The sequence below is a fragment of the Panthera tigris genome, chromosome C1 (assembly GCF_018350195.1).
Source record: "Panthera tigris isolate Pti1 chromosome C1, P.tigris_Pti1_mat1.1, whole genome shotgun sequence".
NCBI classification, from domain to species: domain Eukaryota; kingdom Metazoa; phylum Chordata; class Mammalia; order Carnivora; family Felidae; genus Panthera; species Panthera tigris.
In genome coordinates, this window is record NC_056667.1 from 1338251 (window position 1) to 1352927 (window position 14677).

At 57.5% G+C, this 14677-nt stretch overlaps 1 protein-coding gene, 1 long non-coding RNA gene and 1 other non-coding gene across 6 annotated transcripts; 1 reads left to right on the forward strand and 2 right to left on the reverse strand.

Annotated features, from left to right (window-relative positions):
• Nucleotides 1-438: 438 nt before the first annotated feature.
• On the forward strand, nucleotides 439-5938 carry TNFRSF14 (TNF receptor superfamily member 14). 4 transcript variants are annotated; one of them, XM_007078312.3, is made up of 8 exons: nucleotides 439-531; nucleotides 1242-1350; nucleotides 1719-1844; nucleotides 2982-3137; nucleotides 3287-3377; nucleotides 4159-4337; nucleotides 5012-5040; nucleotides 5268-5448. In XM_007078312.3, exons 1-8 carry the CDS (start codon nucleotides 523-525, stop codon nucleotides 5361-5363), a joined length of 795 nt encoding a protein of 264 aa, XP_007078374.2. In that variant the 5' UTR covers nucleotides 439-522; the 3' UTR covers nucleotides 5364-5448. The 4 variants fall into 4 exon arrangements, with proteins under 4 accessions (XP_007078374.2, XP_042852575.1, XP_042852576.1 ...); XM_042996641.1 differs by lacking the exon at nucleotides 4159-4337 and having other exon boundaries at nucleotides 5268-5938; XM_042996642.1 differs by lacking the exons at nucleotides 5012-5040; nucleotides 5268-5448 and having other exon boundaries at nucleotides 3995-4272.
• Nucleotides 5939-9592: 3654 nt separating this feature from the next.
• Nucleotides 9593-14377, reverse strand: LOC122241204. Its single transcript, XR_006221233.1, has 3 exons — nucleotides 14314-14377; nucleotides 13721-13939; nucleotides 9593-10388 (listed from the first exon to the last, which is right to left on the reverse strand). It is a non-coding gene; the product is annotated as an uncharacterized LOC122241204 (long non-coding RNA).
• Nucleotides 11555-11639, reverse strand: TRNAR-UCG. The gene has a single exon. It is a non-coding gene; the product is annotated as a tRNA-Arg (tRNA).
• Nucleotides 14378-14677: the final 300 nt, after the last annotated feature.

Here is a 14677-nt window from a genome sequence, read left to right on the forward strand (position 1 = left end):
AGCATGTGAAAGTCTCACTGGAAACTTCCCCTGGACTTCACCTCCCCTGACTCCAGACTCCGGGCTGGCTGTGAGCCCAGTGTCTCCTCCTGAATCCGGGGCAGCTCTTCCTGCCCAGGGGTCAGGTCCCCGTCTTTACTAAAATCACCTTTTATGCACCAAAGACGGCTTCAAGAATTCTTTCTTGGCCGCGAACCCCACTGTCACCCCAAAAACCTCATCACTCGAGCCTGGTCACCTCCCGTCTCCTGCACCCCACTCCAGCCTCCACTGTGGGCTCCAGTCCCTGCTCCCCGGGGCAGTTAGGAAAGTTCTAAGAAACGACACGCCTCCTCATTGGCCCACAACAGCTTTTCTTTTACTTTCGAAAGGGCTGGTTCCGGGCTGGGCTGGGCGCAAGTCGAATCTGCTGACAGGGGTCCTGGGGCCGCGGCTGGGGAATGAAGGGTCCTGAGGGGGAGCACAGAGCCTCTCTGAGGCTGGGGGCCGCCCCCCTGGAGCCGGGCACCCGAGGCTGATGACATGAGCCTGGTGAGTCCTCTGAGCCCGTGCGTGTGTGTGTGTGTGTGTGTGTGTGTGTGTGTGTGTGTCCCAGCCCTCTCCGGGGACCTGCCCTGGGCCACAGCCACTTCCTGTCTCCTGTAGGCTTTTGTTCCCCAGCTGCCCTAGCTCTTGGGCTGACTCAGGCCCCGGCACTCGGCCCCTGCTACCAGCGGTTGGTGAAGAGACTGGCAGGAAGCCATCCCCCCGAGCAGCAGTGTTCCCCTCTGACCACCTTCCCCCGCCACACTTTCCTGGGCCTCAGGGCCAGCACCCCCCCGCCCCCACTAGAGGGCGCTGCTCCTGGAAAGCAGGATTCCAGCAACGGACTCCTCCCACCCACCGGCCACAGCCCGGTGCCCGGTGATAAAGTCCTTGTTTGTGCAGAGAGGGCGGGATCCGGGACTTGGCCCGGCTGGCGGCTAGCCCCCCGGGGAGTTACTCCTCAGGAGGGCCCCCCGTGGCTGTGGGCTGAGTCAGCCCGGGAACCGGAGCCCCCCAGATAGCCCTCCTCCCCACCCCCTGCCCAGAGCCGCCTGCCCCCCCCTGCGCGGCCTGTGACTCCTCAGGGCGTCCCTGCTCTGTCCGTGCGGTTCCCCAAGGGCTGCTGCCCCCACATTTCACAGGGGGTGAGCCCGGGGCCCCGGGGACAGCCCTGGCAGCTCCCCCCTTGCCTCCCCAGCTGTGCCCTGTCTCCACAGACTCTGTACCTGCTCCTCCTGGGGCCCCTGCGCTGCTCCTTGGCCGCGGCCCCGTGCAAAGAGGAGGAGTATCCGGTAGGGGCCGAGTGCTGCCCGAAGTGCGGCCCAGGTACGTGCAGGCCTGGGGGCAGGGAGACAGGCAGGGGCGGGTGAAGCCCCCTCAGCCCCTCTTCCACTCTTCTTCCCGAGACCCTGGGGTCCCTTCCTGCACAGGGATGGGGCCCGGGGGCCCCAGCCAGCCCATTCATGGCCAGGAGCTGGGCCATGCCCACACCTCCTTCCAGAGCATTCCTCCCCGCCCCCGAGCAGGCTCGCTGGTGAGAGGCAGCAGGGCACCGTGTGGCGTGGGGAGCAGCTCGGGTGCCCTTCGGTCCTGGGGGTGTGGTCACACCTGCTGGGGGCCTCCGGGTGGCAGGACGCGTGAGCCCCCGCAGGGCCCTCCCCAGGCCCCAGTGACACGGAGCCTCTGGGGTGCAGGTTACCGGGTGCAGGAGGCCTGCGGGGAGCTGACCGGCACGCTGTGTGTCCCCTGCGACCCGGGGACCTACACGGCCCACCTCAATGGCCTGAGCGAGTGTCTTCAGTGCCGTGTGTGTGACCCAGGTAAGAACACTGGCCCCAACCGCTACCCGCCTCTGTCCCGTCCCATATCCCGCTGTGGGGGGCGTGCCCACGTCACCGGACCAGGTGCTGGGCCAGGCCGGTCTGCCTCCGGGGCAGAGGTCTGCAGGCACATCCTTCAGGGAGCCTTGGGCCTCTGTCCACCCCTGTCTCTCCCCGGAGTGGGGTCAGTGCCTTTGTAACCCCGTTAGCCAGGCCCTCCAGAGCTCAGGGACCGCGTCGGTCACATGGACACCTGAGCCTGAGGCCAGCCCTGATGGAGCCCCAGGGTCCCGTACTGCTTGCCCTGCGCACGGGTCCTGAGGGTCTGGACCTCGCCCACCCGCAGCCCCCCCAGCCTCCACACCACGCCGCGGCGGGCCCCACTCGCGGCTCAGCGCTCTGACCCTCACCTTCTTCCTGCCAGGTGGTCTGGGGTGGAGGGACCCCAGGAGGAAAGACAGGGGCACACGTGGAGGCTGGAATGCATTTGGGTCCAGCCAGGTGGGGTCAGGGGCTGGGAGCCTCGGGCTCACCCACAGATCCTGCGATGCCGCTGAACAAAACACCTGTCTTATGGGGCTGAGGTTGGGGTGCAGAGGCACAGAGGCCGCCCCTCAGCAGGGGTGCAGGGGTGAGCCCAGGCCCAGCGCTATCCCCGCCCCCCTCCCCCCCACTGCCAGCTGGGGGAGGGGGCTCTCACTGGTCTGTCGCTGCCATCTGACTAGCCTGATAGACTGCCTGAGGGGCGGGGTCTTCAGGTGTGGGTGTTGCGGGCCGGGCCGGGTCCTGCTTCCTGGGACTGCCCCGGGGCCGGGCCGGTGGCTGACTGTGGTTCCTACTTCCTGTGTGCGCCTGCTGCCGCCAATCTCCGTTTCCCCACCAGGCCGGCTCCCCGGCAAGTGCTGGGTTCGGGCTGAGCGGGGAGTGCGCCTGGCGGGACCTCTGGCGGGAGCGGAGCTGGCCCCAGACACAGGCACCAGGCTGCGCCGCTGGGCTGGGGGCCTGTCGCCAACCTGTCCCCAGGCGGGAGCCGTCAGGCCCGCGGTGCTGTCCGGGCCTCTGCTTGGCCTCCTCCTGGGACGGGGCGCTCAGCACTGCCCGCGGCAGCTGCTCTTAGCTCCTTCTCTTGGGTCCCAGCCATGGGCCTGGTGACCAGGCGACAGTGCTCCAGAACAGAGAACACCGTGTGCGTCTGTGACCAGGGCCACTTCTGCGTTAGTGAGTCGGGGGACGACTGTGCCGAGTGCCGTCCCCACACCGCCTGCAGACCTGGCCAGAGGGTACAGCAGAGAGGTGAGCGGCAGACTGCGGGCGGCCGGCCTCCTGGTCCCCAGCACCCTCTAAGAGGTGGACCCCAGACCCAAGCCCAGGGTGGGGGGAGCCCAGCTGCCCCGCTGGCCTGATCCCCTGCATCCTCTCTGCCTGGCCCTGCCATTTCTCAGGCACCGAGTGGCAGGACAGGGTGTGTGAGGACTGCCCTCCAGAGACCTTCTCGCCCAGTGGGACCCTGGAGGAGTGCCAGCCCTGGACCAGGTAGATGATCCCGGGGTGGTCTCAGCCCGGCGTCCCTGGGAGGGGCTCCTCCAGCTCCCCTGGCAGATGAGGCCCCACCCTGCTGTTCCCTATCGTGCGCCAGCCTCCGGGAGAGCCCCTGCCTGGACTCTAGGGCTCACACACCCCATCACATTAGCCGAGAACTGAAAGTCAGTAGATGCGAGCTTCCTGGAGGCCAAGGACGGACCTTCTTCCCTGGGGGCAGGTCTGGAGGGATGCTGCCGCCAGACTCCCAGTCCCCTGTGGTTCTGGAGAGTCCCCAGATATCAGGGCCATGGGGCTCCCAGCGAATCTGGAGTCAGGGAGGTTCTCAAAGTGAGGGCTCCATTCTTCCTGCGACCATCCCTGGAGCCCGGAGCTAACCTGGGCCCTCACAGTGTCCCTGGGTGGAGGGGGGCGGGGGGCCTGGGGTGACCAGATGTGGCTGCTGGCGGGCGACATCCTGCCTCCCTCGGGTCTGTCCGTCTGTCTGCCATGCCGGCTCTAAGGGTCGTGCCCCCCTGACCAGGGCTCTCTCTGCCCTGTCTCCTCCAACCCCGTGCCTCTCTGTCTTGCTGCCTCTCCCCGGCCCTCTCCCCCGACCCGTTTTCCCGTAGCAGCGAGGCCTGGAAAGGCAGAGGGACCCGAGTTCACACCCAGAGCCGCCGAGCGCCTTGCCACGGGGCGGTTGCCTCCACCTCGCGGAGCCTGGCGGCGCCTCGGGGACACCCCCCACCCCCAGGTCGAGTGAGCATCAGGCCCCCACACTGCTGTCTCCTAGGTGCAACGGCCCTTTTCAGAGCCTTTTAAATGCTGGGACCAGCAGCTCCGATGCCAAGTGCTCCTCCTGGAGCCTTTCTCTTTTTGTGGGCTTGACCTTTTCCGTACTTCTGCTTGGTGGCATAATACCCATAGTCGTCTGGCTACTGAGGAAAAGGATGAAAACCAGACGGTCACCTGGTAAGCAAGGGGGTGTGGTCCCATCAGGGCTCAGGGCCCCAGCAGGTGCGTTGGGGGGAGGTCAGCAGGAGCCGTGGGCAGGGCTGGGTCCCCCCGAGAGGCCTCACATCATTCGCACACTCGCTCGGTCCCTGCCCGCGTATCTGCCCTGCTGTATCTGGGCCAGGCCCCGGCCCCGCAGACCCGGCTCTGGCCTCCAGCAGGGAGCGGGCGCTCGGCAAGGAGTCCAAGCGGGGAAGGTCAGCCACCTTCTCAGGCTACTGTCAGCTAGTCCGTGCTGGGCCCTCACCCCAGGGTCCCCAGGCCGCAGGCAGGCCTCGGGGTCCCGGGCTCTGAGCGGGCCGCCCAGTGACCGGTGTTCTTTCTCACCCGACTCGGGGGCGCCTGTTCCCCGGGGGATCCTCCCCTGTGAAGTGTCCACTCCCTTTCCCTGGATGACCATCACATCGGGGCGCGTTAGGGACAGGGTGTGGCAGCTGGAGGCTCAGGCAGGAAGTGCCCCCACGTTGTCACGGGTCCTGGGTTCCCTGGCGGACAAGTCCGCACGGGTCCGGCCTGTCTCCCGGAGGGTCCTTCTCTCAGGGCAGGCCACACAGAGAGAAGTCAGGAGCTTGGGTCCCCCCAACCCCCAATGCTGAGTGGACTCTATGTGACACAGGGTCTCTGTTTTGCAGGGGGACCCGCCAAGGGGAGACTCTTACAGGTATTATGGACCATTCCCCGGCCCCCACCCACTGGAGGTGATGCCGTCGGGGTGGGTGGGGCTCCCGGTTCTCTGAGGGGCCTGGGTCCTTCGGGCCAAGCCACCTCCTCGCCTTAGAAAGCCAGGAAGACCCCGAACACAAGGCCCACGGGCGGGGCCCAGTACAGGCGGGTCTTCGTGTGGAAATTCCCCATCGCGACACAGAAGGGTGTGCCGTGTCCACCCAGGTCCCGCAGGCCCCGCCGGACGTCACCACAGTGGCTTTGGAGGAGACGGCATCCGTGTTTCCCGGGAGGGACCAGCCCACCGATCGACGGCTCTAGGAGGCGGACGTCTGAGACATCTCGGGCTGTGCCCGCTCGAAGCCGCCAGGCCCCCGAGGGCAGACTGTGGGCCCTCAGACTCGACACAGCAGAGGGATACCGGCCGCCGCTCAGGGGGCTCGGGGACCTCACACGCCTCCCATCAACTTCGCGGGGGCCCGCCTCCCTGCCACCTCTGTGCTATCCACGTGTAGACCCAGCCCTGTGAGGACACCGCCACTCTCGGCTCCAAGCCTCGCTCACTCCCAGCCCCTCTGGGCCTCGGCTAGCTCGTCTGCAGGATGGGCCTGCCCGCACCTACCTCACAGCTGCGGCGACACTGGAGGGACCACGAATGCAGCACGACACGTGACTGTCACGTTTGCAAGTGATTTCTAAATTGGAGGTGTTTGTTTAACAAATACAAAATTGCTTTTTAATTTCTCGTTAAAAAGTATATTTTGGAAGGATGCTTTGAGAGTATGTAAACCTCCTGTTTCTCCCAAAACTTTCATCCACTGATGATTTAAAAGATTTTTTTTATTAAAAATTTTTTTAATGGTTATTTATTTTTGAGAGAGAGAGAGAGTCAGCGAGTGTGGGGGAGGGACATAGAGAGAGGGAGAGAGAGAATCCCAAGAAGGCTCTGAGCTGTCAGCACAGAGCCCAACATGGGGCTCGAACCCACGAACCGCGAGATCGCGACCTGGGCCGAAGTCAGACGCTTATCCGACTGAGCCCCCCAGCGCCCTGACGATTTTTGCCTGAAAAGTGATTGGGAGGGTTTCCAGTCGGGGATGTGACTCCCCCTCGTGCACTAGCGAGTTAGCGTCCGTGGACGAAGCGCTTCCCCTGCGGGCCCTACGGTGGCCCGCACTTCCTACTTCGACAGCGGATTCTGATACATGACTGTCATTATTTTGAGGCACACGTTGTCCCAGATTTGTCTTACAAGACGCTGTTTGACTCGTTTCTGATGCACAGCCCCTGCTCTGTCTCCCGAGAATCCAAGGAGCTCAGCAACCCACACACCGGCTTCCAGAGCATTCTCCATCAAAACCACCAGGCTGCTCCTAGAACGGCTGGCCCAAGCCAGGGCCTCGGGAGTCACAGGCTCACCGTGAAACCTCCCTTCATACAACGTTCGATGCGGCCACTCAGTGTGCATCAGCCCAAAGCGCCCCCAGAAGGTCCCCCTGGGGGTTACGTCCGAGTCCTCTCAGGTCACTTTCCTGCCTGCCCGTGGCCACCGGGGCCACCAGGCCACAGGGCCTAATCCCAGCACCTAAACGGCACCAGATGGGGCAGTAAGGATCAGCAGAAGCCCCCAGTGCCTCTGGACCAGCACCCCAGGCCCGGGGTGCCCTCGGGCTCACCTGTGCAGGCTGACGGCCAAGCTCACCAAGGAGACTATAAATCCCACCCAGAGCGTTAGCGAGGCGCTAGCTCTCCAGTGAGACGTTTGCACATCACGGGTGTGTCAGAACCTTCGAAAGCACCACAGAATTCAAGAGGTAATATCTCCCAGAACACATGGTTACAGACAGCACGTGCAATGGACCGGCTCCGACCCCTCACTGGGCCATTTTAGCCTTTTTTTTGTCTTTCGGGATGTTTTTTGCCCTGATTCTATTTTCTATTAGGCACCTTTTTTTTTTATGTTTATTTATTTCTGAGACAGAGACAGAGCATGAGCGGGGGAGGGGCAGAGAGAGAGGGAGACACAGAATCCGAAGCAGGCTCCAGGCTCTGAACTGTCAGCACAGAGCCCGACTTAAGGCTCGAACTCACAAACCGTGAGATCATGACCTGAGCTGAAGTCGGTCGCTCAACTGACTGAGCCACCCAGGCGCCCCCACCCCCCGTTTTTTTTAGAAACACTGCCATGGAGAAGATGCCCATAGGATCCCAGAGACCAACCCAGAGCCTCAGACAGGAGCTCAGAAATACAGGAGGATACAGGCATTCACGGGCTCTTTAACTGATGTGTTTATTTTGTGCTGAGAGCAGCCCCCCCCTTTGCCAGTCTGGGGGTTGAACGAGTTAGAGGTTTCCAGAGGGAAGCCATGGGACAGGTTAGGACAGGCTGGTCCCTGCTCAGAGGGACTCAACACACAGCATCACCAGGTCCTGGCTGCTGGGCCCACCTCCCAGCCCTCGCAAGGCCCCCCACCCCCGTCCCTCCCTTCTCCTGCAGCACACGGCCCTGAGCCCTCAGTGGCTGCCCACCGAAGGCCTGAGCCTGCTCCCCCTCTGCAAACCCCACCCCCGTGACCACTTCACCCCTGCGTCTGTCTCTGCCTCCACCTCTATCCCCTCGGCTCCTGCCTCCGCCCAGTGTCTCGAGGGAGCGGAGCAGGGCCACTCAGGCCAGCAACCCCGCGTCCATCGGGAGGAGCTGTTTTCTGCTACCAGCTCCCTTCCCTCTGGCCAGCAGGAGGCTGGGGCCTTGCTGGCCTGGTGGGTCCTTTCTCTGCAGGTGAACTGGGGGTGGGGGGTGGGGACAGGCAGGCATCTCCTTGAAGGAGCCCTGATGTTGGAGCTGCACCTCAACCTTGGGGAACCAGGGTCCATGCCCCCCTGCTCTCTCAGTCCCTGGCGGGGTCCCGAGCCCTTCCCTTCCCCTGACGGCTCTCTTCCATGGACCTCAGGGCCCCTAGGTCAGCAGCCTCCCCTACGGCTCACCCCACCCTTGGCTCACTTCCTGGGTAGCTCTTCACCGGCCCCATGCTTCCCTCCAGGGCACAAGGAGCCCCATGTGGGCTGGTTTCCAGTGCTGGGGGTGGGGGAGGGACACTGAACCCCATGTCCTCGGTCAGTGTGCTCTCATGAGGCAGCTCTGGGTTCTGAGGGCAGGGGTCCTGGTGCCCAGGGGAGGGGGCTTCTTGCCGAACCCGGCACTGTGACCCATGGGGCTCCCCCTGCCCAGGGGCCAGGAGGCAGGAGAGCAGTCCGGGTCTCGGTGGGCGTCCCGGACCCTGATCAGGAGGTCTTACCAGGCACGCAGGCAGTCTTCACGCATCTTTCAGAACTCCAGGTCCAGGTGTGGCGGACAGTGGACAAGTGCCCTGGTGGTCACATCCTAGAACTCTCCTTGACCCGGGCAGCACCCCGCAGGAGAAGGCCGGCCTTGCAGGAGGATGCTACTATTCACTGCCTCAGTGGGAGGAAGGAAAGCTTCCTACCACCCAGCAACAGTCCAGCCGATGAGAGACTGTCACAGCTCAGCCAGTGAGAAACAGTCACAGCCCAGCCAATGAGAAACAGTCATAGGCTGGCAGCCCAGCCAATGAGAAACAGTCACAAGCAAACCAATGAGAGCCTCTCACAGCTCAGCCAATGAGAGACTGTCACAGGCCAGCCAATGAGAAGCCACTACACTTCAAGCTCTGTCTTATTCCAGTGAAGTTAACAGCCTAGCCCAGCTCCCTCCGTGCTCTACGAAGGAACCTCCTCCGGGCTTTCCTCGGTGTTGTTGTCTGCAATTGCATCCTGGATTGCAGTTCTCTGCTGTTCCCAAATAAAACCATTTTTTTGCTGGTAAAGTAACTGGCAGTGTAATTTTTTAAGGCTAACAAAGGATCTAATCAACAAGGGTCCGATGCAAACCTGTAAAACAGAATTGAAACTCGAATAATGAAAAACAATTATGTTTTAAATGAATAAGACAACTACCAAGAAAAACTAACCCTATGCTGATGAGGGAAACAAAGGCAAGAGAAATGTGGCTTAAATTAAAATCTCCTTACAGCTTGCTGCCCACTGACAGACACCTGAAACATGCCAAAGGTGACCTTCCTCGAGGAATTCATGGCTGCATCGGTGCCTTAATGTTTATGTCTTATTACAGGCTAAAAGTAACCTTATCTTAACAGCAGCTAGCCCCTCAAGGTCCTGAAAGCCTTGCTTCCAAATTCCTTAGAGACTGCACTGTCCATAACCCTCAGTAATTAAAAAGTATGTAGTCATTCACTCCTTCTTATTGGGTCACTTTCGTGTCAATTGCTCAGGCTGCAATCCTCTAGCCAATGGCTGCTCTACAGGGAGGAGGAAGCTGGAAGTTAGTCCCCTGGCCGGAATGGTAATAAGACCCAGAAACTCGATGCCCTCTCTTTATTACTATTTTTTATTTTTATTTTTAATGTTTATCTTGTGAGAGAGAAAGAGAAAGAGAGCAAGAGAGAGACAGGAGAGGTAGGGAGAGAGAAATCGGGGTTCAAACTCACAAACTGTGAGATCATGACCTTGGCCAAAACCAAGGGTCAGATGCTTAACCAACTGACCCACCCAGGTGCCCCTCTTTATTCCTATTCTTAGATAGAGTTGTCTTTTGGGAGTTAGGACAGCCACCTAGGTCCCCAGGATGGCTGCTAATCTTAAAAAGACTCTCACGTGAAGTTTCCTCCTCATTGGTCTAATGTGATCCCCTCCACATCCCTGGTCTAGCCGCTTCTGGCTGCAAGACTTTGGCTCAGGGTGGGCCGAAACTAGCACTCGATTGAATCAAAGCCCCACTGGGGATGGCTTCCTAGAGAAGTTAGCTGTAAAAGTCTACATATGCTGGAATGTTGCTCACACAGTGATGGATTTCTCTCTTTACTACTTTTTCATCAGTGTCCCCTACTGACTACTGAAATGACAAAATTGGATAATTTCCCCTTATAAAGCTCTTCTGGTGTCTGCCATGGGTGGAAAATGGCACGGCCTTCATGGCAAGGCGCAGCTCAGTGCTCTGGTCCATGTGCAGACACCCATTTTGCAGTCTAGAATGCGTCGGGGAAACGGGGGCCTTTTCAGCTGCCCAGTGATCATAGTGATTTTGTTTGAGGGACCCCTCCGGTCGCTTTGACACCGGGAACCTGTAACATATTCCGCACGAGACGCCACCCGGGAGTCGGGCCAGGGGGGATTCTTGGTAATGAACCTCTAGGCTTCTTCCTCGGTCCCCAAGGTCTCTCCCTTGGGATGCCTTTTAATCCACTGGAATCAATTCAGATTGCAAGACTCAAAAAAGGTCTTCTGTCAAACTGCACGGCCTCAGTCCTCCTGAGGAGACAAGAAAAAATAGCCCATTAATGGGACTTTTAAAGCTTCGGTATGACTTATCAGTTAGATCTCTTCTGCAGGAAACAGGGCACATGGTCTGAGGTACCCTGTGTCCAGCCCTGCATGGCCCTAAATCACGACCCTGATTGAAGGGCCTCTTGCAGAACGTGTTTGGCCACTAACCAGGCTGATGAACTCCCTCCTGATATACTGGATGGTTGTCTAAACAGGCCTCGTCTGAAAAAACCCACGTTGCTGGAGGAAGCACAGGCCATCCCTAACGAAAGGGACTCTGACACTCTCACTGTTCCTCCTGACAGACTCGGGGTATTCTAGCTGTGTGTGGGGGCCTCTCCCTCCTTCATTCCCGGGGTTATTGAGGGTGATAACTGGAACCAATTGGCTCTGGTTAGTCTATCCAGGGACAGGGACTTTATGGAAAATTCCCAAGCAGCTGCCGAAACTCCTTTTGTTTCAGGGAAGCTCCCCGTCTTCTCTGGTCCGGCACGACTGCCCATTTCCACTTGCTTGTGGACGAAAAAATAATCTGCATCCGCTCCTATGTCCGAGCTGACAGGCTTGGGGACCGGGAGGCCTCTTTCTCTGTCCTCTGGGCTTTTTTCAGCTTCCAGCATTCCCGCACCCCACCTCTTCCCCCTTCCCCTCCCCCTCCTCCTGTCTGTGCACCGCCTTGGGTGCGGCCTGCACAGCTGGCTCCTGTACCATGCTGGGTGCCTCGGGGGCCACCGGCCCCTCCTCCTCAGTGTCCAGGAGCGAAGGGCACCCCCTTTACGGGAGCCCCAGGGAAAAATCGGCAGCGGGTGACACACAGGTGGAACGCATTTGGCATTTACACTAATTTGTTGGCTCAATTATGACAGACATGTCTTTAGAGTCATCAACATAAATATGAACATTTTTCTACCTAGGTTTACCGAAGGTCATATAAGCTCGTGTTCTCTCTGTTGCAAATTGTTGGCAAAGGGATTCCTTGAAATGACGGTTAATTTTGCCCCTAAATATATTTTATTTTTATTTATTTATTTATTTTTAACGTTTATTTATTTTTCAGACAGAGACACAGTATGAACGGGGGAGGGGCAGAGAGAGAGGGAGACACAGAATCGAATCGGAAGCAGGATCCAGGCTCTGAGCCATCAGCCCAGAGCCCGACGCGGGGCTCGAACCCGCGGACCGCGAGATCGTGACCTGAGCCGAAGTCAGACGCTTAACCGACTGAGCCACCCAGGCGCCCCTTCCCTAAATATATTTGAAAAGGATACTGGTAGGGGGGCGCCTGGGTGGCTCACTCGGTTAAGCGCCCAACTCTTGATTTCTGCTCAGGTCATGATCTCACAGCTCAGGGATTGAGCCCCACGTGGTTGGGCTCTGTGCTGACAGCCTGTGGAGCCTGCTTGGGACTCTCTCTCTCCCTCTCTCTCTGCCCCTCCCGCATTTGAACTCTCTCCCTCTCTCTCTCAAAATAAATAAATATTAAAAAAAATAAAAGTACACCAGTATAAGATTAAAATTCTGCTTTTCTCTCGGTTTAAAGACAAAGTTTTCTTGGATTGTTGGTCTGCTCTTGATTTAAAAAATGTAATAAAAGGATTTTTTTCTCTCTTATTTATTTTTATTTATTAAGATGTTTTAATTTTTATTTTTGAGAGAGAGAGAGACAGAGTGTGAGCGGGGGAGGGGCAGAGAGAGAGGGAGACACAGAATCCGAAGCAGGCTCCAGGCTCCGAGCTGTCAGCACAGAGCCCGACGTGGGGTTTGAACTCACGAACCGTGAGATCATGACCTGAGCTGAAGTCGGACGCTTAACCGACTGAGACACCCAGGCGCCCAAGGGTTTTTTTCTCTTTTGTCTCCCTGGAAAATCAAGGTTTTTATGCTCTGTCTTTATTGAGTCTTTGGTTACTTAAGAACTAAAACTCATCAATATTAAAGGAGCTGAGTTTTGCTAACCACTATCCAACCCTACATATTTGCCTTTGGAATCTCTTATTGCCACCTTGGTTAAATAAATAAATAAAGTTTTAAGTTTTATAATGATCTGTAATCCTATCTAGGCACGTGCTTTATAATTTTCTGAAGTTTTTAACAAACTTCCCCAAGATTTAAATTGTAAATGAAGTCCTTTTGACCAATTAGGCTTGTTTATTTGGTATGTTAAGTTACTTGGAAAGCCCTGTCAAACAAATAATGATAAATCTTAGGTTGTGTTGCCTGGGTAAGTGCTAGAACTTCAAATATACTATATAAAATTCCTGCCGTTTTAATTTGTGTTGATAATACGGTCATCCCTTAACATTCTAATTGGTGAAATGTTACGTTGCAGAAATAACTGAATTCCCTTGTCAACTGCATTTGTCTTTTGCAATTTACCAAATGAGTTTCATCTTCAAAGAGACTTATATCTTTATGATAAAAGTCCTCTTGGACTTTTTAAACAAATGCAACTGGAAAGTCCTATTTCAGAGAGAGACGCATAGACTCAGATACGACCAAACAGCTTAAAGGAATTGAGGGTGACTTCACGAAACACGGAAATGTTGGCCTGACACTTTGCTTGGAGTTCCCAGCAGCCTCACCGGGTGAGTAAAGGTCACTTCCTGGCAGGTGCCGGAACCTCAGGAGATCTTGGGGACCTCGTGAAGACGAATCTACCCAAATCTACAGGTATTGCAGGCCTGTCTGATAGTAAGTATTTGGCTTGGCTTCGGCCTTGAGAGGTTACCGGAAGTTCAGCTGAGATTTCCTATAAAAAGTTCCAGCACAGCAAATTTTAAAAGATTTATATTATCAATCTGCTCTTCTTGCTGAGCTTATGTCAATAATTAGGCCAAGTTTGCTAAAACTGGACTCGGTCTACAAACAAATTAGTCTTGATTTGGCGATCTCTGGAAATAAGGGTGATTTGGGAGAGAAAAATTATGTTTCAGTAACACATCTTTGCAGACGTTAAACTCTACTTCTGGCTGCCTTTAAGTGTCTGTTGTTTGCCAAAGCTGGACACCTTGAGGGAAACTTCACAGAAACTGCCATGAGGCTCACACACAATCTTTGCGCCCGTTGCTCGGCGGGCCATTCACAAGGACCTCCAGAGGCATTTGGGTTACAAACCAGACAAATCCATCTGATTCCTGCCTGTTCCCACTCCAAGCTTGACATCTGCAAATCTCACTGGCAGCACGCAAGACTCAGACACCGGGTTTATAATTTGCTCTAACCATTACTCTATTTTCTGTTGCCGTAAAAGTGCCTCTTACCGATTACCTGATTGCTTACTAAACAAAACAGTCTACAGGATGATGAACACCACCTACCACACGTTTAACGCCTTAAATGACTCTCCCAAACCTGGGAGACTCCGAGGTCTCCAGCCTGGTCCAGGGGCTCTCCGTGGGACCTGGGGAGTGAGGCTGAGGGCTGGGGCCCAGACAGATCTGCGTGTCCCATTATCCGGGTTAAGTCTTGGCTTCATTTCTCACGCCAATGTCTCGGGCCTTTAGCGGTAAAACCGGGCGATCACAGGTGCCACAAGACTGTGGTGAGCAATAAACAAAGTCGCAAAGCACGTAGTAAACTGCTCTTACTTCTTTCAGGTCTATTTTACCCAAAGTCTGGGGGCTAAAAGAAGATTTTGCTTTAAGAAATTACCAGCATTATGATTAAAGCCAACGCAGATATCTAATTGAGAAAGCGAAGCATTCGCGTGGATTTTAAAGCTGAAATAAGATAAGGGTAAATGCTAAGCCCTTGGGCTCCTCTGCCTATAGGACGAGGGCCGGGCCCCAGAGCCGGGACTCGAGTGCTCACCGCACTCACCTTAACCCTGCCCTGCAAACCGGGCACTAGGTAGCCGCTGTCCCGCTCGCGCTCCCGCCTTCCCGCCCGCCCCAGACCCCAAACTCGGGACCTAGGATCAGCGACTCCGGTCGCTCTCCGGCTCTGCACCTGGCGGGGCAAAACGGAGCCCGCCCCCACGTGGGGCAGCGCTGTGCGCAGGCGCACCACGTGGCCGCTGCCCAACCGCCCAGCTTCTCCGGCAGCCAGCGCAGCGACGCCATTGGCCGACAGGCTTATGCATATGCAAAACAAGTGACAGAGCGCCGCCCGGGCCGCTGCTGTGGGCGGCAGCGGAGAGGCGGCCTGGGGGCGGGGCCGGCAGAGGAGCGGGCGCCTGGGGGCGGGGCCGGCAGAGGAGCTGGCGTCTGGGGGCGGGGCCAGCAGAGGAGAGGCGGCCTGGGGGCGGGGCCGGCAGAGGAGCGGGCGTCTGGGGG